At 33.9% G+C, this 26,188-nt stretch overlaps 2 protein-coding genes across 2 annotated transcripts; both read left to right on the top strand.

The window, feature by feature from the left end:
• The first annotated feature begins 364 nt into the window (after positions 1-364).
• Positions 365-11,044, top strand: LOC114756704 (K(+) efflux antiporter 3, chloroplastic). Its single transcript, XM_028945642.1, has 19 exons — positions 365-660; positions 1,264-1,656; positions 2,412-2,513; positions 3,193-3,273; positions 3,525-3,626; positions 4,553-4,630; positions 5,471-5,539; positions 5,733-5,783; positions 6,022-6,135; positions 6,245-6,346; positions 6,449-6,583; positions 7,601-7,782; positions 7,880-8,015; positions 8,317-8,388; positions 8,469-8,570; positions 9,404-9,565; positions 9,791-9,880; positions 9,984-10,145; positions 10,448-11,044. Exons 1-19 carry the CDS (start codon positions 625-627, stop codon positions 10,712-10,714), a joined length of 2,436 nt encoding a protein of 811 aa, XP_028801475.1. The 5' UTR covers positions 365-624; the 3' UTR covers positions 10,715-11,044.
• A 4,859-nt stretch (positions 11,045-15,903) lies between these two features.
• Positions 15,904-24,760, top strand: LOC114756702 (probable sphingolipid transporter spinster homolog 2). Its single transcript, XM_028945641.1, has 16 exons — positions 15,904-16,257; positions 17,067-17,195; positions 18,233-18,334; positions 19,356-19,460; positions 19,574-19,649; positions 19,742-19,816; positions 19,949-20,051; positions 20,152-20,214; positions 21,497-21,569; positions 21,850-21,947; positions 22,152-22,228; positions 22,403-22,516; positions 22,895-23,014; positions 23,522-23,650; positions 24,303-24,405; positions 24,597-24,760. Exons 1-16 carry the CDS (start codon positions 16,133-16,135, stop codon positions 24,758-24,760), a joined length of 1,656 nt encoding a protein of 551 aa, XP_028801474.1. The 5' UTR covers positions 15,904-16,132.
• Positions 24,761-26,188: the final 1,428 nt, after the last annotated feature.

The following is a 26,188-nucleotide window of genomic DNA, read 5'->3' as shown; positions in this document are numbered from 1 at the left end:
AATTAAAAAAATTACTCTTATATTTTCAATAAATTAAAAAAATTACTCTTAAGCTTCGGAAAAAACTAACAATATTTTTTTAGCCAAATATCTTCCAGATGTAATACTCCTACTTGTATTTTTCAGTATGCGCCTTTCATTTTTTGTACGGTACTTTATCTATTTCCTTACCCGATAACCCCATCCCACGTTGGATGTGATCACACGGCCACGTAGGCATTACGTAGCTGTCGCGCTTCAAAATTCCCCTCTTGCTTTCTGGTCCATGATTATCGTTTATCCTCACCACCGTAGCTAGACGTTAAAAAAAGATCAGCTTCAATTGATGCCCACAAGTTGCATTTGCTCCACATATATTCAGCCAACTCGTTTTTGCAACGCTTTCACTTTCTGCAAAAATTTCAAGTCTTTTGCTGCTTGCTCGTGTTCATTTATCGTCCACACTTTCGGGGTTTGATTTTTTGTCCCTTGGTTCTGCAACTGCAAGGTAGGGGCAGTCAAATCAAGGAGTTCATAATTTAACTAAAATATCTTAAATTTTAAGCTGGGTATCAATAAGTGAAGCAACGGATTGCAAATGAGCTTCTTCCCGTGGTGTTCTATAGCTTGGTGAGCATTATCACTATGACGGAGTCACTTGCTTACTGCCAAAGCTTCAAGGTACCATCTTCATATTGTTCTTCACTCTGTTTGTGGTCTGTCTCGACTTTGTTTGCTCTTAATGTAAATGAGTGCTTCTTGTGGTTTTGTTGTGATATGGAGCTATGACATTTTTCTCCATGTTTCTCTTTGTTCCCTCCGAGTGAAAGGTTAAAAGGGGAAGAACGGAAATTAAAGACTTTTCAACTTCAAAATTGCTGCTTAATCTAATGTCTATTCAAATTTAATTTGAATGAACTGTATTTGGTTTCCTCTGAGAAAACCGCAATAGACATTTGTAAACGGTTAAATATGAACCTGTTGCTTAATGCCGATATCCGTTAGTCTGGTTTTAAACGTTGTGGTTAATATGTAGAAAGGGAGTTCTTGAGTGTTTGTTACTACAAGGAGTTGCAATTCCAATCCTTCACATTGAAGGGAATGGGAAACAATGGAAACTAAAGGTTTTAAACTTGGAAATTGCTGCTTAGATCAATGTATATTCAAGTAAAATTTGTATAAGCCAGGTATTCACAGTGTAAATTGCCTAATATGAACTTGCTGCTAAATGTGCATAGTTGAATAGTTGAGGCATTCTAACATTTCCTTGGAATTTCCATGCAGGGCTATGATAGAACCAAACAGAAGAGTCCAAATTGGGTTTACAATCATGCTATTTCATCAATTTGTAGAAATTCTGTTTTCATGATATATTCAGATAACAAACCAGGGCCACCACTATTATCCCACCGAGTTAATAACAGGATAAGTCATGGAATTTCTGTGTCAAAAAATTGTTTTGGGAACACAAGTTCCTTTGCATCCTCATTCTCTGGTTGGAAAGGGTTCTATTTCTCTAAGTACCGGCCAGGGCACTGGGAGGGGTTGCGGGCTAATGTGGCATATGATGTTGCGGGTGCTATTGAAGTCATCAATGATTTAGGATTGGATACTCTTACATTCTTGGCTGTGACTGTCTTGATTGTACCCACATTCAAATTAATTAAAGCCAGTCCTGTAAGAATCTCTTGGTCTTTTATTTATTTATTCTTAATAGATTCAGCTCTTCAAAATTACATATTCTTAATTGTTATAATTGTTATGTACATGAATCCCCATATTGATGTTACCATTTATTTATTTATTTTTGGCCGACAATTTTACCAGTTCAAAATGTTGGGAAAATGGCATAGACCCAGAATAGAAAGATGCATGACTTCATTCTTAATGAGTAGCAGCATAATTTGTGGATTGGATTTTTATGATCTACAGCTAATTCTATAACGCATTTGGTAATGACCGTGTTAATCTGCATGGCCTACTGGAGATTTTATGCTTTATTTTTATTATTTAGTCTCTCATGTGCTTGTGCGTGAATTCATTTTTTGCCCATTACTTGGTCATCGCTACATGGACCTAAAAACGTAAGAAATTATGTTTATATACCTTGAAGTTGAAGTTACTGTTCTATGTAATACAAAGCATACAGGTTAGGAGTCAATGGGAACTAATGCATTTAATGCTGCCGTTAGTTTATGCTTATGCAAAAAATGAGAATGCCTTTTATACAAAAAAGTTGATGAATGTATAGAAACATATGTCAAAATTAATATAACTTCCATCAACATGCATGCTTCAGATTTCGAATATGATATAGCAGTGATAATTTGTTGAGAGTTTATATATATATGGAATTTTTGAGATTAATACATATAATCAATTTTATTTTCCATATTATACACATAACTGAAAAAAATGATTTCTGTTTTCAGATTCTTGGCTTCTTCTTTGCTGGAGTAGTACTCAATCAGTTTGGTTTAATTAGAAACCTAACAGATGTTAAAGTTTTGTCTGAATGGGGCATCCTTTTCTTGGTAAGATAAATCTCAGCTACCTAAGGTCTCAATGTTCTTGTTTATGATTAGTTGTTATCAAAAACTTAAGCACTGAAATAATGATACATACAACAAGAAAAGCATGCTAGAGTGCATGGGAGCTGATATTACTAAAAAGTGAAGTCAACATCGAGTTATTTTCATTTGCTATTCTATCTCCTTATGGGTGTTGGAAGATGGATTCAATATAGACACTGCGGTCAACTTATAGTAATTTCCCTTTATTGGGTGTCTCATGGAGGATTTATCCTGTGGAAGTATTTATGCATAATTTATATAGCCTATATCAATAGATATAGCTTCTATGACTGTGTATGTGCTTCAGCTGTGAATTTCCATTTAAATTAATCAATTCGTTTTCTTCACAGGCCCTGTAACTCATAGTGATTGGTATGAAGTAGTTTTTTTTTCTTTGTTTGCCCCCTTTTTCGGGTCTTGAACAATGACTTCTGCCTGTATAATCATGATGTTAAAACTTTGGATTATGTTAATATGGTGTTTGAAAAGTAGTATGCATGTGGAAATATGACTGGAGGTTTTAAAAGAAGGTTTTCTGAATCTTAAAGATGAATAGAGCAACTTGTATTCTTGTCATGTTTGCAAAAAACCCGTATAAACACTGTATTACTTTGCTAAAGTGTTGCTTATTTCTTTTCAGCTGTTTGAGATGGGTTTAGAGCTTTCACTTGCACGTCTGAAAGCTCTTGCCAAATATGCCTTTGGAATGGGATTGGCTCAGGTATGTATGGCACTTTCAGGGTATCAATGAGCCCGCAAAAATATTTTCTTTAGACATTTTATTGAATTCATTCATCGATTAGGGATTGAATTCTTATAAATATTCTCTTTATCATAGATAAAGACCTTGATATTTCATGCATGCTTTATGATTGTCTTAGAAACTGAGAGGAAAGTACCAGTACATTAAACAATCCCTATCTGTTTGCCATTTTTTTCCTTATTTTGTTTTTGGGTAAAACTTATTTGAAGGTCGCATTATCTACTTTGGCATTCACTGCTTTTGAACTTCCACCAAATGGAGCTATTGGTACAAAAATTTTGGAGTTCCTTTTCCACTCTAGGTCTGATCTGGTAAGATTTTTCTCTCTCTTGTGTCTCTATTTTGGAATAAAATGTCCTTACTTCTTCACTAAAAGACGAAATAATATAGTGCTATTCAAGTGATTTCTGTGTTAAAGCATAGTTAATGGAATGGTTTTTAATTCATTTTTCCATACCCCACTAAATGGAAGACTTTGGTGAAATGACCTAATTGCTCATACTCGCATGCATATAACTGATGTAACTTATTTGATGGTTGCAAGCCAGCATCTAGTTGACAATTTACTATCTTGGGTTCCCTTGTATGCCTTACAGCCTTAGCTCTTTCTCATGAGACAACTCAAGACAGGAGACATATTTTAGATGACTCATATCATGTTCATTACATTCTGGGGTCCTTGAATTTTAACTGTGGAACTAGATTCATTTGATGCATTGGTGATCGCGCAACCCTCAAGGGTTGACTAATAGGCTTTGATTTCATGCTGTTAAGAGTTATAGAATCTATTCTTGGTCCCTTACGAGGGGCTTGAGCTATATAGGGCAAGTGGTTCCTTGACATTGTACTTGATTCTAGTTAACAATGTGTGTGTGTGTTTGTTATTTTTCCATCTTCATTAGCTTATTGACCTTTTTTTATGTCAAACATTGCTTTCTTTCTTTCTCTTTCTCTTTTATCTTTTTTTTCGTAGAAGACTTTTTTCATTCTTTATTTTCTTTATTATTTGGCAAAGTTTTGACAGTGCAGCATGAGGCGACATGCTGTGTTCTGTTATGAAATTTCCTGTGCTTTAAATTTGAGTTAAGGGATTTCTGTCAACTGAATAATTGTACTGCAATGAATCTAGTTTTCAAGTTGGAATTCAAGTTACAGCTCGCAAGAAAGGTTTTGTATTCAAACAGGCCTAGAAGAGGGTCCATGAGTTTGTTCTGTTGGTCTAATTTTTTGTTTGTAGGTGAACATCAGGAGTGTTGATGAAGCTGTAGTGATTGGTGCTGCTCTATCTCTCTCATCTTCTGCATTTGTTCTACAGGTATTTGTTATTTTGAACCTCTATACCAGCTGATTCTATCACTTTGTATTTACAAGAAGAGAAGCGCCTGACATTTTGTTCTGTTATAATATTCAGGCTATATAACTGTGCTTTATTTTGCATTTCCGAATATGCATTCTGCAAGTATCCTGTTTTTTAACCTATTTCTATAACTTTCATTCATCAATACTCAGAGCTCCTAAGAAGAAAACTCCCCTTGGTGGGCAAAAGAAAAGCAGGGGCTCTGTTTATAGTGACAAAAAATATTATTGAATGATTTTTAATTGAGGCAAAACGAGGGAGGGTTATTTTGCTTAGGTAATGTGAACAAGCACATCCTTGATTTTGTAGTGTGATTGTCATGTTTACCTTTCAACATTGCATCTAATTTCAGTATAAAGTCTCAATAGGAATACCAGTAATTCTGGTCTTTCATTTGCATTATTGATATAACCAAAATAACAAGCTGATTTAGAAAGCTGAAATTCTTTGTATCCTTCTGTCCATATATCCCTCCTTTATACTCTATTTTGAAATAATCGGTTCCTTGAAGATAATATCCCTTTACTTAATCTTTATGTGAATTGCCCCTTTATACCTACAGCTTCACGATGATTCTTTTTCTTTTGGTGAGCAATTTTTGGATATGTCGCCTTCTCTATGCAGTCCCTTTTTTTGATGTGTGTTATTTCTTGCTCTGCTGTACAGTGTTTATTGAAAGGAACTATGGTGAAAATAACGAGTCTTCTACATTTGGGTGATTCTAGTTGAGTGATAAACATAAAAAACCATTATGATAATAATTTGGCTAACTTGCTTACGAAGTGTATATAAATCTAGCTTCTTGCAGAGAGAGGGGAACTTCCTACAAGATTTGGTTCGGCAACACTTGGAATACTTCTTTTGCAGGTTTTTTTTCTCACATTCTTTGCTTGACTTCATTGTCTTTGTCAATTTACTGTGTAGAAGATGGAAGTCCTTTAATATGTTATAATGTACCTGTTAATTGTTTGCTGGTATAACATTCTAGATTGAGTTGAGAAGTAGGATGTTAGACCAGACGAAAGTTAATTTAGTCCCTGTTTCTGTCTGTTATATGCAGGACATAGCTGTTGTTCCACTCTTGGTCGTTCTTCCAATACTCGAGAGCCAGGTGAGATGTTAAGTGTGAATAATATTTAAACTGTTGTCCCTATGACAACCCACTTTTTTTCTCATGTTCTGTTTCTTTCCTTACTGAAAATTTTCGTGACTTGAATTTTTTTGGGAGGCAGCTAACAACTATGACCTAATGCCAACTTTGAGATTATATTCAATTCGTTCTTCTGCTTACAGATGCATCAATTCATTCATTGATGGCTGACTCTTTTCTTTCTGATCCGTGTGTACAGAATTTGGCTCAGGAAAGTATTTGGCCAATGCTTGCTCAAGAAAGTTTAAAGGCTTTGGGTGGATTGGGCCTGTTGTCCCTTGGGGGAAAGTATATTCTTAGGAGAGTTTTTGAGGTATGTATCATATTCACCTAAAAAAGGCATTTAGTTCCCTAAGATGAAAGAAAAAACATTAGAACTCATTTTCATTTATTCTAGGCAGTAAACTGTTGGTTAAACTCAGGTTGTTGCAGATTCAAGGAGCTCAGAGGCTTTTGTTGCTCTATGCTTGCTTACCATTGCTGGGACTTCACTTGTGACACAGAAATTGGGATTTAGTGATACGGTCTTGCTTTTCCTTTTTCCCGTACTAGAATTTTAATTTTGGGATGGATACGGTATAGCTGAGAATCATTAATGACAATTGTGTGGAACTGTCATTATGCAGCTTGGAGCATTTTTGGCTGGGGCAATCTTAGCAGAGACAAATTTTAGGACACAGATTGAAGCTGACATAAGGCCATTCAGAGGCTTACTTATTGGGTTATTTTTCCTAACTACAGGCACCTCCATTGATATGCAGGTAATGCTACTATTGCTTGTGGTATAAATAAAATTCCTTTTCATTCCTCTTTTGCAGCGTTATTATTGGTTTGGTTTCATGTATTCGCTTGAGTGCAAGCTTCAACTATCTAATTCACACAAGACAGTGTGGCTATTCAACAGGAACCTTGTTGTATACTGAACAGCATAGACATTTATCAGTAACATCGGTATCGATTATTACAATTGAATCACAGCTTCAGACCTAAAAGTACAGTGCCCAGTCTCACACAAACACTCAACAGATCACAGCATTGAATCTTGATACAGGCTACATCACCAAAAGGGCAACAAAACTCCTAACAACAGCACAGGGGGTACAAATTTGGATATAGAATACAGTGGGAACTTAGTTTCCATATACGAAAAATTAGCACACCACACTTACACATATATATTGAAACCAATGAAAACATAACACCACAGTACATACTTGCTTTGACCATAGAAAAAGACAAGAACAAGCAACAGAGGCTGGCTTTCTGAGAGGCCAGATTGTTCTCCATGTTCTTTAATCAAACAGTTCTCCTCCCCCTTCCTATGGCAGGTTCCCTTCTAAATAATCTTTCAATCACTCCTCCAGATTCTTGGTGCATAGACCCCTGTATTATTTGTTGGTCCATCAGTTTCAGTCCCATTTTTGCTGTTTCCCTCCTTAAATAAAGTCTTTATGACACTGATAGGGTGAGTAGGCTGAGTAACAACACAGTACATGAATTTTAGTCTCAGTCCCATCCTCACAGTACATTTTGATGCCCTGTGATATAAGATTTTTGTTCATTAGCATCCTTGAGGCATGATTATAGGCCCTTTTTATGTTATCCATTTAACATCCTTAAAACATGCTTGAATGACATTCAGGTGAATTTTCTATTTTCATGTAATTGGGTGCATGAGTGAATTTCATTTGATGAATAATGATTGGCGTGATTATTGACTTGCTTTTGGAATGAATTTATGAAATGAGCCCACCCTCTTTATATTTTTTGTGTTTCAGCTGCTTTTCCGAGAGTGGCCAAATGTGCTTTCACTCTTGGCAGGTTTGATTGCCATCAAGACGTTGATTATAACAGCAATAGGTCCTCGTGTGGGACTTACATTGCAAGAAAGCGTAAGAATAGGATTGCTGCTGTCCCAAGGGGGCGAGTTTGGATTTGTCGTTTTCTCTTTGGCAAATAGGTGAGCAATGATTCAACTGAATGCCCTCTGATGCTATTGAATAAAGATTATCAAATCATATGTTAATTTAAAAATATTTCTGACGTCTTGGATGCAGCCTTGGAGTACTACCGCTCGAGCTCAACAAGCTTCTCATAATTGTTGTTGTATTGTCAATGGCATTAACCCCTTTTCTTAATGAGGCTGGGAGAAGAGCTGCTGAATTTATTGATGATAAGTTTGATACTGAAAATGTATGTTGCTACCATAGCACATAATTTTGAAAGTTATGTTACTCGTAACAGTTCATGCACAAAATGATTACTGGATCGCATGTTGGGTTACCGAAATAGCTGAAATATAATGTTTACATAAGCAATGTAATTTGTAGGTACAAAAATGGCTAACTTAAACAAATTTGCAGATAATATGGGACAAAAAGAAGAACTATAATGTCATCAATGTGAATGAATACATAAAAGTAAAATAAGTCTTATGGCTTCCTGTTAGCATTGGATTACAAGTAACATTGGCTAAGTACAAAGTCATCTGCAGAAAGCTTCTGAGGACATTGATTTCAACGCTAGCGAACCAGTTGTAATCCTTGGATTTGGGCAAACGGGTCAGGTAGGTCAACTAATACATTGTCAGATCTGTCATGTATATGAGCTGGATTCTAAATTTTTCTTTTTGATTCTGATATGGAGGTCCTTGCCAATTTCCTGTCCAATCCATTGGCTTCAGGAGGAGACAGTGACACAGCAGGATGGCCTTATGTGGCTTTTGATCTTGACCCAACAGTGGTAAAGGTTAGTGTATTCAAATGCTATGTAGGCCTATTATCTATCTAGTGTACGGAAAGGTCTTTCTCCATTCCTTTAAAGAAGTTTAATTTCTCTGTTTCTGTTTTCTTTTCTATTTCAATTTTTAAAATATTCTTTTGAAGAGAATGCTCCAAGAATTTTCCTGCAATGTTATTTATTTTTTCTTGTCTTGCACTCTTCAGCAGCTTCCTCGAGATATGGGATATGATGTGGTAATAGTACTAGTAAGGGCAATAAGGTAAATAGGAAGGGGTAGTGGTCTATAAATAGAATAGGGAAAATCCCAAAAAATACCTCTTAAATCTCAAAATTCCAAATCAATCTTGTTTACTACACTTTAATAGAAATTAACTATACTTGAAAATCAAATGACAACACATTTTTGTAGTAATTCCTAATTTGAGATTTTGAAGTTCAAGGTATTTTTTTTGGGATTTTTCCAATAGGATACTAGAAGTTGTATTGGGTGTCCGTTGAATTGAATATTACTTTTTTACTATCAATGGTATCAGAGCCAGGTTTTAGGCTGCAGCTACCTGAGAGAATGAGAGTAAATTTGTAGACCACTACTCCGTCCTATTTACCTTATTTCCCTTACTAATGCTATTCCCACATACCAGGATATGAAGACAGCTACTCTTTATATATAGATTTGCACCTATTGTATTAGCTTTTCTTCTTCCGTCCTCCTTTGCCTCCCCCCATTTGGGATGATAATATTATAAGTGGCATTTGACCCTTCAAGTTGTAAATTTGGAATCTAATCTTCCTTTTATTTAGTATACTTTTATGTATTTTATCATTGATATGCTTGGCAGGCGGCTAGGAAACTTGGTTTCCCCATTCTCTATGGGGATGGTTCACGTCCAATTGTTCTTCAATCTGCCGGCATCTCTTCACCAAAAGCTATCATGGTTATGTACACTGGAAAGAAGAGGGCAATTGAAGCTGTTCAGAGGCTCCGATATACCTTCCCATCAGTAATAATCTCTTCCCCTTCCTCTGCCTTTTTCCTAGTTTGGTTCATTTAGTTCTCGTTGATATGTGAGAAGTCGAAAACTTGAACTGAATGCCTGTTTATCTTTATCTGATTTATTTTCTATTCCATTTTATTTGTTTTTGTTTTTTATTTTAAGTGTTCTGTTCTCAATTCTCTTTACCGTTCAAAGGAGTTGCTTTCTTTATCATGATATGCCATTTGCCAGATCCCAATCTATGCCAGAGCTCAAGATCTCAAGCATCTTTTGGATCTGAAGAAAGCAGGTGCAACTGATGTCATTTTGGAAAATGCAGAGGTATTTTGATCTCCCCCCCTCTACTGATAGTTGGGGCTTCAAACAACCCTTCATCAACCTTTCTTGGATATTACTGATTATATATATATTTATATATCTGCAGACAAGCTTACAGCTAGGTTCTAAACTTCTGAAAGGCCTCGGAATGATGTCTGATGATGTAGCATTTCTGGGTCAGCTGATGCGGGATTCCATGGAGCTACAAGCTCAAGAAGCACTCAGCAACTCTGAATATCGTGAATTAGATATGCTAAAATCGCTGCAGGTACTCCAAAATTTTTGAGGCAAAGATTAAGCTATATAGACCTTGTTTGGCATAAAATGGGAGTGGACCAGAAATGGGAGAGAGAATTTAGTCTAACATATGTCTGGTAAGGTTAGGAGAGAGATGGAATCATGTTAAGTAAATGATTGTACTATGTTTCCTTTCCTAATTTCCTTACCTAAATGAGAGGCTTCCTTTTTCCCTTAAATGAGGGAACTGCTTGGTTAAAAGATTTTCTTACAAGGTTCATGATCATCTTGACATGATAATACAAGAAGAAACTGAAATGTTTTCATTTTAAGGTGAGAGTAACTGATATGACTGAGGCTTGCAAACCAACATCGACAACTTCCCCAGAGTATGAATTTTCAGAATTGAACCAGACAGATCATGCTTCCACATCTAGAAGTCAGACGGAAATAGACTCCGAAGGGGATTATGAACTCAATCAATCAGTGAGTTCAGAAGGAAACGGCGTTTTGTATAGCGAGCAAGGTACTGAAGAAAACATGATGAATAGTTCTCAAGATGTAGGAGAGAAGAGTCTGGTGGATCCATCAACCCATTGAGGAACCCTAATGCTTCTAGGGATTCTTCTCGGTAATTTTACTTCACTAACCCATTATCTTAGTGTTGAATTCTTCTTGCAGACTCTGTCCATATATGTATAGGAAATTTGAGAGTTCTAGAGACCTTGTAAGACAGGATCTTTAGAGCACTGCAACTTCAATTTCAGTTCTTCAAAAACCACATATTGTATAGTCATATAAAATGATGAAATTAATTTATTTTGATTACATTGCTTTGTATAACCTAAATGATTGCATCACAAGCAATCTTTTAGCTGTTTGTTTTCCTATTGAGGGTTAATTCAGAAACTGCTGACCGTTTGTTCTTAACATTGTGATGTGGCAACTTGGCTTTGAAATAAGTTGTTTGGCTGAAGGGGATCCTCAAATAATTCATTGGCCAAGTTAGAGGAGAAAGGATTTAAAGCATTTATTTAGAGAAGTACCATGTGCATTTCTCTGTAAACTATTGAGGAAGTGATGTAGAAAGTAATACAAATACTATTTAATGGGAGGTGGTAAAAAAAGAAAAAAAAGAAATTTTTAATGAATGCAAGGGACAATATGTGGTTACTTTTTATATTTATGTCCTGAAATGGACTCATTGTTTTTTTAAGTTTGGTAATATTTGATCATGTTCTAGAGCATTTCAAGAATTTGTGCCTGAAAGTTGAAAGATAGTTTGGGATTCAATCCTTTTTTACATTAATCTTTTCTTTCCTAGGGGCGTATTGCTTAATCATCAATCATCAATTATATTTTAAAAACTTGGAATACCCGATATGTTTGAAAATGAATCGAGTATGAAATTATGAGATCCAAATATATTCAACTAATGAGATTTAAATAACACTTTGATTGAGATTTGAATAGATTAAATTAAATGGAAGACATTATAAATAAATGCGATTTCAAATAGAGGTTCAAATGAAGAAATTAATAATTAATTTTGAACTTGAATAGAATCTTAATTGGGATTTGAATATATTAAATTAAATGAAGAATATCATAATTAAATGATATGTCAATTGGAGGCTCAAATGGAGAAATAAATAATTAATTTCGAAGTTTTATCTATTCCTCATAAATTCTGCATCTCTAATTCAAATTTTTATCTATTCCCCATAAATTCCCTATAAATCTAATCAAATCTACTAGTCCGTACATAGCACAGGGAGAAATTTCTAGTTCTCTTATAAAAAGACGACATAGCCCTTTTTGGTTAGAGAATGGAGAGAGGCGGAGAGCATAGGTTGGCATGCTCTTTGTATATGATATTTTATGGTAATCTATTGCAAGGACATAATATCCCATTTTTCTAAACTATTTTACTGTAGTTTAATTTAATTTGATTTTTCAAGAAACTAATTTTTCAGATACTGTCAAGTGCCGTACCGGAAATTCTTCCCAACAGTGTTTTTTTATATACACCGTTCCAAAGATCAAACCTAGAACATGATATTTAAAGTGCTCAAATCCTTTTAACTTGGACAACACTTGTAGTTGAGGTTTTCGACGTTGAAAATGCTTAGCTAAAGTTTTGTGGCAGTATGCAATTTACTTTTTTTTTTTTTTGAATTTTTCCACCGGTATCTGATGCTAACAGCAGCCGACTAGTATAGTTCGCGGGAATGTAGGCCCACATAGGAAAGCCCTGGTATCATCGAGTAATTATTGTGGCTGGTTAATTATGTAAAATCTTTAAATATTTAAAGAGGAAAAAGATATGGCCAGGTTTTATTAGGAAACATAGTTATGAAAATAAATAAAATGAACTAAAGGCCTTTGTTTGTAGAAATTTTTTTTTATTGAACGTATCTAGATCTTCAAATTTCATAGAATGAAAGAAAATAAATCATTAATTAAAAATTGGAGCTAAAGATTTTAGAAATTTTTTACGTGTTTCTAATTATTATAGTGCCTATGTGGGAAATCAACGTTGATTAGTTCATAAAATACAGTTTAGAAAATTAACATTTTATTTATATTGGAAAATCTAAAGTTTGAGAAGCAAAATCAAGTTTAGCAAAAGCAGTTAAACAAACATTCAATAAAAATTTAGTTTGTCAAATTAAATTGGTATTCAAACGGTGATGACAAAGATTGTATTGAATGACTAAGATATTTTTACTAATCACGAATCCATAATACACTGGATTTCTTAATTTATAAAAGCTACTATCTCCTATCTTTAATATAAGAGCTAGTTTGACATTCAATTTGGGTATAAATAGAAAACTCTAATCCATTTTATCTCTCGTATTTATTTATTTATTTCCAAGATAGTTATTGTAGTAGTTGCACTTTTTAAATATTTCATCCAATGACAGTTCTAGACTTTTAGTTAATATACATGATTAGAAAAGGTATTTATTTATAATTTTAATCTACTCAAATTAGTCAACTAACTCTTATATTAAAAATTGGAGTTAGTACTTAACAGATTAAGAATGTCAGTAGAGTTGATTATTTATAATGAATGTAAATTAATCTATCTAAACTATTCTTTTAATCATGATAACTGCTGAATTAAAATCTCTTTAATGTGGATCATCAATAAGAATATTTTAGATAATGAATCATAAATTTTTGAGACAAAATAAATTGATTTTTTATATTTAAAGTCAAATTTAATCCTCAACTACTTTTTTATATTAAAGATCGAAACTCATACTTTTTAAATTCTATACAGTAAATTCCAATAATGTATATGCATCTTATAATTTCTTTTTTCAAAAGCAATTATTCGACAGCTCATGCCAATATAATAATATTATTATTAGCATGATGGTATAATTTAGCTAGTCTTATTCCCCTTTTTTCCTTGGGATGGAAACCGTGTAGACTTTTAAGAGTTCTTGTCGGGGATGCTTCAAATAAAATAAAATAAAATGTTCGCAAACCACTTACCATTATATTATAATTATAATCATAAAGATCAGATAGAATCATAGAAGTCTGCATAATAAATAATAAACAGAACTTTGTTTTACATCGCACTTGATTCTAATACAAACTTTTATGGGGATGAAATCAATTTTGATATGTTACAAATTATGATATAATTTTAATTAATTTTGCACACAACAGAGGGAAAATAATATAGAAGTGGGATTTAGTTATTAAAAGCTCCTGTTTACTATTAACCTATGGTGTTTATACGCTATTTTGTGGTATTTAATTTTGCCATGGTTAGGGTGCAAGGAAAATTACTGAAAAATCTCTCATTAAATTATTTATTACTTAAAGGTACTTGAAATTTGTTTAAAGGTTAGTCATTGAGCAAGTGCAGCTCATGTTTAATGGATACAATTCTTTTTCAGTTGCACACAACATATATTCAAGTTATATTCAAATATTTTTTGTTTTGAAAACTTTTGTATGTAGTAAAAAATAAGTTATATGTAAGTAATATGTTGCAAACATTACGCAAAAGACGAAAGAGTTGCACATGCCTTGTTTTAGGCACAAAACGAAAGATAATTACACATAACTTAAGTAGAGCTGCACTGGCTTGAATCCTTGAACAAATTTAAGGTAATGAATAGGTACAGATGGTTGAATTTGTTTTCTATTAATACTGATGCTGGTGTCACGTGAATGAATGGTAAATAAATTATGACAGATAATCTTTATTTTTTATAGGGAAAATTTCCAAAAAAAAACCCTGAAATTATCATTTCCCAATTCAGGCACTTAAAAGTTGAAAATGAAAGAGAAGGAAGCAGTGCCTTATCTAGTATTTTGTAAATTTTATTAAATAACTGAAATGCCCTTATATCATATTTGAAAAAAAGTCTATCAAACTTGTCATTATTAGTATATTTCTTGTCATTTCTTGTTTAACACTTGTTATTACTAATTCACAACTTATTAATAAATAACTTATCATTATCAATACATTTCTTATCATTTGTTATTTTATGCTTGTCATTGTCAATCCAAAGCTTGTTAATAAACGTTTTTAATATAAAAGCATTTTAATTATTTAACTACGTTAACAAAATACCAGATCAGCCACCACTTCTTTTTTTTTTTTTTTTTTATCATTTTCAATTCTTAAGTGCTTGATTTAGAATATCTTATTTTCCAACTTCTTTATTTGTCATTTTTTCCTATTTTAATGAGACTATAATTTACTGTTTTTAATCAGTGAAATTTTAATAACAAATATTGAAATAATTATATTAATTAATATTTTATAGCTAATAATTATGAACTATAGTTTTCTTTAATGGTTAAAAATAGAAGAGAAGTTTAGACAGTATCTAAATATATTCACTGAAATGTCTGCATCAAATTTTTCGCTGAATAAAATAGCGATAAAAAAATAAAATAAATGTTCATGGTTCGAAAATTTTACTTTATTTTTATTTTTCCTTCATAATTAATTTATTAAAAATATATACACATTCAGCATAAAGTGAGACTGGAAGGTTTCATGCCATGCCACCAACATCTATTTTAATTTTGGGAAAATGGCAATTAGGTCCAACTTAAGGGAATTAAATACAAAAAAATCTCTTAAAATCATAAAATTATTTTAAAGTCCCAAATTTTTTTTGCATTAAATTTTATTTGTTTACTTACTAAATTACCCTTCTTTTTTTTTTAAGTTTGTATTGACAACTGAAAAAGCAGTGGTTGACAACTCAGGGTGTAAGGATTGACAACTATCGCGGCTGGTTTGACAACTTATGGTCTGATATGCTGAGAAAATGTGTTGTCAAACCAGTCGCGATAGTTGTCAATCCTTACACCCTGAGTTGTCAACCACTGCTCTTTCAGTTGTCAATACAAAATTAAAAAAAAAAAAGAAGGGTAATTTGGTAATTAAACAAATAAAATTTATTGCAAAAAGGTCCCTTGGGACTTCAGAATAATTTTATGATTTTAAGGAACCGTTTTGCATTTAATTCCCTTAAGTGGGACCTAATTGCAGTTCTCCCTTTAATTTTCAGATCCTCTCAACTCAACGAGGAAAAATTGTAAAAAAAAAAAACATCAAGTGTTTGTACTTTGTGATTCCCCATTAAAAGACGAAAGTCAAACAAAATACAGAGACGGACACCTCACAGTGACAGCGACACCAAAGACTCATTTTTTTTAATTTTTTTTCCTTTTGGCCAGCAAGCATGACTCATTCTGGAAAGAGAAGAGTTTCAATGTTCTTGTTGGGAAGAAAACTATTTGAGGGAAAAGCAAGAGAAAGTAAAATAAAGCAAAAGAGGAGACACGAAAGAAAGCCACAAAAATCTTTCTTTGAACAACAAAGGTGACGAGTGGAAAAAGTTAAGAAAGCAGAGCCTACTGTCTTTGGAGGATGAGCTAGGCCTCTCTCTCTCTCTCTCCCCCCCCCCTCCCTGTATCAATCATTGGAGTGAGTTCCTTCCCAATTGCTTCAAACTGTAGACTGTAATGGCATCCATTGGGAAAGAAGAAGAAAAGCCGAAGCTATCCCCTGAGATTAAGTCTCCCGTTGAAGCAGAGATGGTTATAGGTTCAACCATTAGCACCACACCTTCATGGTTTACTCCTAAGAGGTAACTCTGCACTGTCCCTAGATCTGTTCTCCAACAGTGTGGGTGTGTGAACTAGATTCTGGGTTTTTTTGTTAAATTTTAATTGAATTTTTGTTATTTACTTGTGGACAACAAATTTTGATTTTGGTGTAGTGCATTATGTATTTGTTTTGTTTTTTCTTGAAATTTAATTGTTTTATGTGAGTGAGTTTATGCGTGAGTGTGTGTCTTTTTTAGCGGAAATTATCTTTACCTCTGTTTTAGTGAGTTAAAGAGTTTAGATGTTTTGGTATTGCTACAGAAAGGAAGCGTGAAATGATTTTTTATTTTGCTTGCAGATACCGATATGCAGATATGGTATTTTATTTTTCTCCGAGTTTTGCAGCTAATTGGGATAAGAAATTAATCATAAAACCAATGGTTGACCTCAGTTTCTAAACAGTCGTTTTGAAGTTTCCCTTCATTGGTGCTCGGAAGAAAATAAAATGAAAGAAAAAAAGAAATATTTTTTGTAATTAATTATTATTTTTATTGCATCATGCTGTTTTCTCAGTAGAGAGGTATTGCTTAGTTGCTTTCATCATATGGGCTGACCTCTGCTCTGAACTGTTGTTAGTAATAGTATGATGGCCATTTCAATGTACAAATTGAAGAAGCAACTTCATTTGATTCCAGCTTACATGAAATTTGCTAACACAGCTACCATCTTGTTCTTCTTTCAAATTCTGTTGAAAATGATTTAAATAATTTTTTATTGCTTTCAACTAGAAAGGTTAAGTTTTTTCAAACTTTATGATTGAATTTAAAAGGTCTTTCCTCTTGTTTTGCAGATTACTTGTTATCTTTTGTGTGATAAACTTGTTGAACTATTTGGATCGAGGGGCTATAGCTAGCAATGGTGTTAATGGACGCCGGGCAACTTGCACAAATGGTACCTGTAAGCCCAGCATTGGAATACAGTAAGATATGCTTAGAATCTTAGATGGTTAAATTTTCATGCCTTTCATCTTTAATTGCTATATTCTTTTGCTTATGTCATGCACGCTACCATTGTTCTGTATCCTTGTGAGGGTCTTTTACAAGAATTTTTGATGTGGAACGAAATGCTTTCATTAGTTTCATATGAAACTTGTCCTAGAACAAGAACAGAATTAAGAAGAAAAGAGGAAAGAGAAATCGATCAAGGAGGGGTTAGAGGGATAGGAAGTTGTGATGAGCACAGGCCTAAGGGGAGAGCTCAATCCCAAAAGACTAGCCTATTAGGAGGGAGAACCCTTTGAACTTATAAACCCCACAACACTTGTGAGATTTCCCAATGTAGGACTCATAACAGAGCACCCCTCTGGAGAGCCGACGTCCTCGGCGGCTCTACTCTACGGCACTTCACTCGGCCTTCTTACTGGTCAGAACCCTCCGCAGGTAGCCCTTTTTGGTTGGCCGACTCTCAATGAAAGCACCAATGTGATAAGTATAAGCCTAAGGGGAGAGCCCAATCCCAAAAGACTAGCCTATTAGGAGGGAGAACCCCTTGAACTTATAAACCCCACAACACTTGTGAGATTTCCCAATGTGGGATTCATAATAGAAGTCAGACTAGGTGGGAGGAATAATTCTTATTAAAATGAATATAAAATGGAAACTAACTTATTCCTGATTTTTGGAGAACTCAAATACTTGAGCCCCACCTGGAATATACTAACCAAACCTTGTCCTAATAGGAACAGAAAAGCTAATGCTAATCAGGCTAGTGTACTAGTTTTATCCCATTGTTCTTCATGCTTGTCAAAGTTCATTGAGAAGCATTAACTGCCAATGTACACGATACTGTAATTTAGTTCTTTTATCTGTGAGATAACTGTCCCTGTTGCAAGTATGGGCTTTTGATGTAAAAAAGTTATTGAAGTTTTCCATGAGTTTGGAGCTATAATTTATAGTACCAGATTTATGAGTTCTACAGGTTTTTCTTTTTGACATTATAGTTTATCCTTCCTTGCAGGGGGGATTTCAAACTAAGCAATTTTGAGGATGGAGTTTTATCATCTGCTTTCATGGTTGGACTTCTTGTGGCATCTCCAATATTTGCATCTCTAACAAAGAGGTAATAGGTCTTTGTGGTATAGTAGGTGACCTATTCTTGCTATGGTGTATGAGAGGCTGGTTCAAGATTGACTTATATTGTATCAATATTTTTTGATGTCAGGGAAATGTGGGAAGACATATAGTAAGAAAGTAAGACAATCTTTTGAAATTATTTATTTCCACATCAACATAGACAAAACACATTATAGAAATTTACAAATGATTGGAACACTAAGGGTGTACGGTGTCAAATATCCCAAGAAATGCCACGTACTGAAAATCAATTATGTTATGGCTACTTTTACTTTTTGATGAAGCCATCATTTCCTCTTTGATCGATGTCACTAGATCCTTTGTCATTATGCCAATCAAAGCTAATCATAGACTTTAAACAGGGAATTTATTTCTTACCCAGCCATCCATCTTCATGCTCTATCTGTTTCAGATTCAACCATTTGATGCTGGCTATTTTTCTGTTATATAGCTTCTTCATTTGATGTTAACTCATTTGATGCATATCTATGTTGCAATTTGAGTTTAAATTGTTTTAATAATTTTATTCAATCTTCTTGTATTTATATGCTTATGCGTCTTCCTTTAGACAAAGTGGGTGCTTTAGCGTTATTTGTTCAAGTATTGAACCTCTTAATGATTTAGAAGATAATTCATCAATGAACAAAGCTTCCAAAAGCATACCGCTCTTTTAGACTGACACTAATCATGGCATCTTTGACAAATTTAGTTGAGGTTATCCTCTTAGTGTTCTATAGCTCAATCTCTATGAATCTATTTATGTTTAAAATTTTTATAGCATAAATCAAAAAGTGTTGCTAGTGAAGGCTAAATGACCATGCATTTGACATTTAATCCATTAAATTGACTGTCCAGTATTTAGAGTATTGAACATTATCAAACAGAAAAAAGCTTGTTTTTATCTGTTTAGTGAGTGAAGCACATACCTGTATGTGATCTTAAGCTGGCGTTATTAACATATATGCATAATTGCAGATTATCTCTTACACAATTTCTGTATTTTGTAGTGTCAATCCATTTAGGCTCATTGGAGTTGGATTGTCTGTCTGGACTCTTGCAACATTATGCTGTGGTTTCTCATTTAATTTCTGGTCCATTTCAGTCTGTCGCATGTAAGTGATGTATATCCCATACATGCCATATGCTTATCAACCACATGAGTAATAAGAGAGTGGATATAAAGACTTGGCTTTTTAGTTCCTTATGCTTTTGCTATTCTCCATAGGCTGGTTGGCGTTGGTGAGGCTTCATTTATAAGTCTTGCAGCACCTTTCATTGATGATGTTGCCCCAGCTTCTCAGGTTTATTTTCTCCCATGGAAGCATCCCCTTGTTTCAGATATTTATTCTCCATTGTTTGTTATGCTTATTATGAAACTGCCATGCTTCACCAGAAAACAGCATGGCTCGCAATATTTTACATGTGTATACCATCGGGATTTGCAGTTGGCTATGTCTATGGTGGCTTTGTAAGTTTTCCTCTGGTTTTCATATATTTATTAGCTATAAGGACTCCTTCTGTTTATATAATCCACATTTATGTGCATCTTGTGCCCTTTTTTCCTCTCTCAAATTGTTCGCTCTGATATGATGTGGAGCAGGTTGGAAGTCATTTTGGTTGGCGTTATGCATTCTGGGTGGAGTCTGTATTGATGCTTCCATTTGTTATTTTCGGATATACAGTGAAGCCTCTGCATTTGAAAGGTGTGCATCTGGCCATCATTGATTTCTTACGATCATTTGATTATTGCTTTTTTTTTTTCCTTCTTGTTTTCCTTTGTAAGTAATGGTAATGTGCACCCAGGTTTTGCTCCTGCTGAATTGAAAATGACGCTGGCAAGTGAGACAGTTGCATCAGAGGTTCAAGGTGCTTTATAACAAGTTTTAAGGCATATGATTTATGCATGCAGTAACTTGCTTGTCTGTTAAAGTACCACAGTCCCGTCTTATTATTGAGAAGATCATCCTCTATCACCCACCATAGACATTTTTTCTGCGGATTTACAGCAAGTATATTGATGCAAGTTTTTTTTTTCAGCATTTGTTAATAATTTGAAAATATTGACCATAGTACATTACCAGCTCATGATCTGCAGAATATGCTCTCTCTGTTTTTTGGATTTTTTAAGCTGAAGTCTCTTTTGAGATATCCATGCGTATTAGACAGCTCTTCTGATGATGTTTATCTCTTGATTTATAGGACACCTAACGGTCTTTGTCAGAGTCTTGCAACTTAACCTAATCAGTAACCATGTCGATCTTAGCTTTGATCAGCCCTCTCAATCTCTGATAAGTCATCCTAACCCTTAAGCATGGGCAAGATGATAGAACAAAGGAAAGTAGTTGAGAGTTTGAGCGAATTTGACTTGCATTAACACATGGATTGATTGATTACAAATGAGGAGGACGGAGGTATTACCACGCTTCAGAACATTCCCACCTCAGTGGATGTTGGAGATCAATTATCCAATGGTCTGCAACCGTTCTTGAGATTAATCCTACGTAGATTTGTACAATGAATGGCCTAGATATTTACGAGGACAACTTAAAAAATTAGTGTTCCCTATGCCATACGAGAGATGTCTAGCATATTCATGAACACTGTCAGCTTTTGGATGATACTTGATGCTTCGTTGCCTTCTTGTCTTGGACTTGTGAGTCATCGCATGCTGCTCTACATTCATCTCCAACCTCAATATGGTCTTAATTTTTTGTTTTTAAATCTATATTTACACAAAAACCTTAAACTCTTAGTAGGTTTTTTGGTTAATGATCTGTTTCGGTAAAATTTATGCTTCTCAAGTTTCACCTTTCTCCCTTAGAGTTTTGCTATATTTAGACTAATTTTCTTCTCTCTCTTTTTGTCCCTGCTTTAACACAAGTGGTGGTGGGAAGAAGTTTTTCTGCATAATGAAAAGATAGTGAAATGTTTTTGTTTAGAGTTCTGATTGGGTTGTTTCCACTTCCCAGTTTAGTATAAAGAACTGTCCTTTTATCTTCAGGACTAAATAAATCACTCTGAATTTCTACCTAATAACCAGAAATGTTCCATTTAGCTGGAGTAGGTCTTGTTTTTATCAGTTGATTTCAGATACACTAAATCTCTCCATCAATTTGGCCCTAACAAAATTCACTTTCTTGTTGTTAAGGTACGGAAGCTGCAGGTAACTCAATGTCGTTGAGGGCCTTGTTCAGAAACAGTAGCTCACATGAGGCTTCCAAGTAAGGACACTTGTACTAAATTTATACTATGTTTTATTTAATTACATAGTTAATGGGAATGCCTTTACAAAAAGATTTGCTTTTATCGAATACCGATGATACATCTTGGCATTATGGCTAGAAATCTTTCCTTAAAGCTGAAGACAATTAACCCAATGTTCTTCTCGAATAACTTCATTTTCATTAACATATGGCATCTTTGAATGTCTTTGTCTGATATCCATCATCATATAGTGGTTGATGTGCACATTGTTATTTTGGTATTTCTCTTTTATTGTAGATCCAAAGCTGCATCCAGGAAATCAAATCAATTGTTGATTTTCTTGGAAGATATGAAAGTCCTTTTGCTCAACAAGGTTTATGTCATCAATGTTTTAGGTAATTTTTTCCCCTTCTGGTCTCCTCTATGCTTCAGATGCTTTCATCGTGCTCTCTTTGTTTTGTTGGCATAGTCATATCAGAACATCTTCCCTATGAATTCAATTTATATCTGTCTTCCATATGAATTTAATCTTTAGAAGTTACTTTTTTTTACCTTGTCAATTCATTTAATATCCTTTTACTGGCATTTCCTCTTTGTAGGTTACATAGCGTACAACTTTGTCATAGGTGCTTACTCATATTGGGGGCCCAAAGCTGGTTATAATATATATAATATGGTTAGCTTTGTCTCTTCTAATGATTATTTGTGCATATGATTCTAACAAATTTTGTCCTTCTTTCTTTTATGCCTTTTTATTTGCATAATGTGAGATATATCCCCTGTAGATTAAGATAATTCCAAGTAAAGCATAGGAGCATTACAGTATATTAAAGTCAGGTTCTTATGACAGACCAATGCAGATATGATATTTGGAGGAATTACAATTGTATGTGGAATACTGGGCACATTAGCAGGTGGCTTTCTTTTGGATTTCCTGACGAATACCTTGTCAAATGCATTTAAGGTAGGAACTTCTTTGTTCGTAGAGAGACTAACTTTGTACTTGTTTACAAGTTTCTGACTGCAGTATTCTTCCCCGTCAGGCTATTGAGAAAGAACTTTTGTTGAAAGAACTTTTTTCCCCCCTTTAATTTTATATAATTTAAACACATACACGTACACAAACATGTCAATAACAAGTTCAAGCTTGTTAGAAAAGCCTGATAAGTAACGTCAAACACCTAATAACTGCATCTGAGCCTTTTTCCCCCTTTTTTTTTTTTGGCCAACCTAAGATTTTTCCTTTTTCGTCTATGCATGAACAGCCATACCTAATTTCCACCTGGCATATTGCTTATATTCCATTTCTCTGTTCTCAATATCGCTTTGAAATCTCTCGCAGCTTCTTGCAATGACAACATTTATCGGCGCAACTTTTTGCTTTGGTGCATTCTTATTTAAAAGCATGTATGGCTTCCTTGCTCTTTTTGCTGTTGGTGAAATTCTTGTCTTTGCCACTCAGGTAATATTCTTCTCTTTGTGAGGAATAGCTTTAATGTAGGGATGGTGATGTATTTTTCTTGTATATTAAATCTCCCAAGAGCTAATGAATAAGTTTCCAAGAGTGAGGTTTCCTTCATAACAAACGCTTAGCAATAATTATGTCTAGGTGCTTTTATGTAGCATCATCTTTGAATGATACAAATTGAATTGGAATCTAATCTATTAACATACATAGCAGTATATTTTCTCTTTATATATCATAAATTAATCTGCATATTATGTTTCTTCTTTATATATCATAATATTATGCTTGGAAGATAAATCTATAGTGGGATTGAGTTTCTATATCATGTCTTAGCTAGGCAGTCTGACATAGAAAATTTCTACAGTACTAATTTTTTTCCCCCTATCTTGCTGAGATTTCGTGTGATTGTGGTTAGAATTTATTTGGTAAAATACAAGTGAAAAAGTTAGAAGCCAGAAACTTATTTTTCTCAAAATTTAATTACTTATGACTTATTTTCAGGGTCCTGTAAATTATGTTTGTCTGCGTTCTGTTGAACCAAGTTTGAGGCCCTTATCAATGGCTATTTCAACCGTCGCCATCCATGTCTTTGGAGATGTGCCTTCCTCACCCATTGTTGGAGTCGTCCAGGTCAGTTTTTATTATTTATTTATTATTTACTTACTCATTCGTTTATTTATTTATCAATTATATCATGAGGATTTGAACCTTAATTGCCACCTTCGCCTTCCTTTTTACTCCCCAGATGACCCCTAATCAAAATAAAAAAGCTTGGATAGAATCTGGACCTTCCATATGCTATCTGAACAGTTAAAATCACTTGTTTCTTGGCTGTTAACAGCAAAGAGGTTGTCAAGACCAAAAAGATGGTTGGAAAAAGTTTGGCCAACATCTTAGTTGTCATTTGAAGTACTTCTCCGGTCCTAAATATAAGACCCATTTTGTAATGTAAATTACACTACAAAACGAGTCTTATATTTAAGATCGGGTAGCAATTAGTGCGGTTCTTGAGGAAGGTTTGGAACAATAGAGTTGCGCCCTGACTCCTAGCTATAGCTTCTAACCTAGTGGTTATTGGTTACATATGGTTCTGGAGATGCTCCCTTCAATCTTTTATTACGAGGACCTCTTCTAAATATCTTTTAGTTTGATATTTCTAAGTAACTAAATAACCTCCCAACTAAGTAAACAATATCCTCTGATTAAATGAACTTCGTTTAAAGTTTGAGGTCAAGAAGTATTGTAATGTTAGTGTTTCATACCTTACCTGCTGGGATTACAGGATCATATCAATAACTGGAGAACAACTGCTCTGCTTCTAACTGCTGTATTTTTTCCAGCAGCTGCATTCTGGTTCATCGGTAAGTCACATGTTAACTTACCATGTGTTTTTTTCACCAAAACTATGCAAAGGAATTGTTGAACATGAAATAACTTTTATGCCATGTTTGATTGTATCATTTCACTGACAAGTACCTATTACTGCATCAAACATCAAAAATCTTGAAGGCCATGATCTTGTTTTACTTTTGCATGCTATACTGTTGAGATCATGATCCATGTTTTGTCCCGGCAGGCATATTCTTACGTAGTGAAGATAAATTTAATGAGGATAGCGAGAATGTAGTATTTGCCGGAGAGCCTTCGAACACGCCATTGCTTCGAGAGAAGCCTAGAGAAACCGAGATAGCAGTAACAGTAGCAGAAGCAGTATCAAAAGCTAAATCCCCAGAAGGTTGATATTATAGAAGAAATATCCAGAGGCACAATTTGTCAAGATGGAGTAGATCAATGCGTTGTAAATAGTAATGAGAGTAATAGTTAGATAATTATATTTGGTTGATGTTTTGAGAGTTGCTTGATTAGAACCACATTGTAAGTAGTAATATATACGATATAGCTGAAACTGATGAAATGTTATTTTGTTAATATAGTTTTCCCTTGTGTCCTCCAACTCTTCCTTCTTTGCTCCTAACAATTTGATTAACTCTCTTTGTTAATGAATTTGCTGAGCTTATTATTTTTAACAAAGTAATTTTATGCATAACAATGATAACATCTTTTGTGCCTAGAAGAAAAAGAAGATTTTTTTGTTGCTTTCTTGTTATATCTGTGAATCTAAGTGACTTGACACGAGATTTGTCCAATAATTAAATCTATAACAAAAGATCCGACAAATAGACTAAGACACGCCTCCAAGCTCAAAGAGTATTTATAAAGATATTTATAGATCGCTCACTAACGAGTTTTTTACTTCAAGAGAGAAAGTAATGAAAAACTATCATTGGACTGAGCTGAAAAGACTCGATTTCTTCTAAATAAAGTCAGTTTCAAGCTCGATGAATTAAAAGCAAAAAGAATCTCACTTTGAAAGAGGTTATAAGTTGAGTCTGATTTTAATAACAGTATAAACATTTAGTTGATATCATATAACAGCATTTTGCATTCTTTTCCGCAGCAATTTTCTTGGCATTTAACACATTCACCGTTCCTGCATTCAGGAGTGTGACAATCCTCACAGCATTTTTTTTCCTTCAACTACATCAATGTTACCTGAAATATAAAATATCGATACAAGTCAATATTATTTGCAAGTCTTCAATAATTTGACTTATTTCTCAGTAAATAATTTATATGTCACTTGATATATATCATGAGACATTTGATATATACTACCTCCAGTCCTAATTATAAGACTCAATTGACTAATTTGGAGAGATTAAGAAACTTAGTTAAGTTAGTTATTTGTAATGAATATGTGTTGTTTTTCTTAAAATATCCTTGCTAATCAAATTTGTTATCTAAAACTACCATTATTAAAGGACTACCTTAGAAAAAAATGAATAAGTATAAGAGATAAAGTATACTGGGATCTTATATTTAGAACCAAAATAAAAGTCAAACAAGATCTTATATTAAGGACCGGAGGTAGTATAACACTTGAGAATAATAACTTCTTTTGTTTGTTTGTTTAGTTATGGTTTAAAAACTTAAGTCTAGTGTTAAACAACATGAAATACTCCTTCTATCCTTAATAGAAGACCTAATTATTTAGATGATTTTAGTTCTAAATATTTCTCATATTTATTAATTTTTTCTAAATTATTCTTATGAATACTCCTTCAACTATAATCAAGTAAAAGAGAGAAGGAGGATGTTAAAGAAAAT

The sequence above is a fragment of the Neltuma alba genome, unplaced genomic scaffold, assembly GCF_004799145.2.
Source record: "Neltuma alba isolate B1F8T4 unplaced genomic scaffold, ASM479914v2 tig00010453_pilon, whole genome shotgun sequence".
NCBI lineage: Eukaryota > Viridiplantae > Streptophyta > Magnoliopsida > Fabales > Fabaceae > Neltuma > Neltuma alba.
This window is presented reverse-complemented; position numbering and strand designations above follow the sequence as displayed.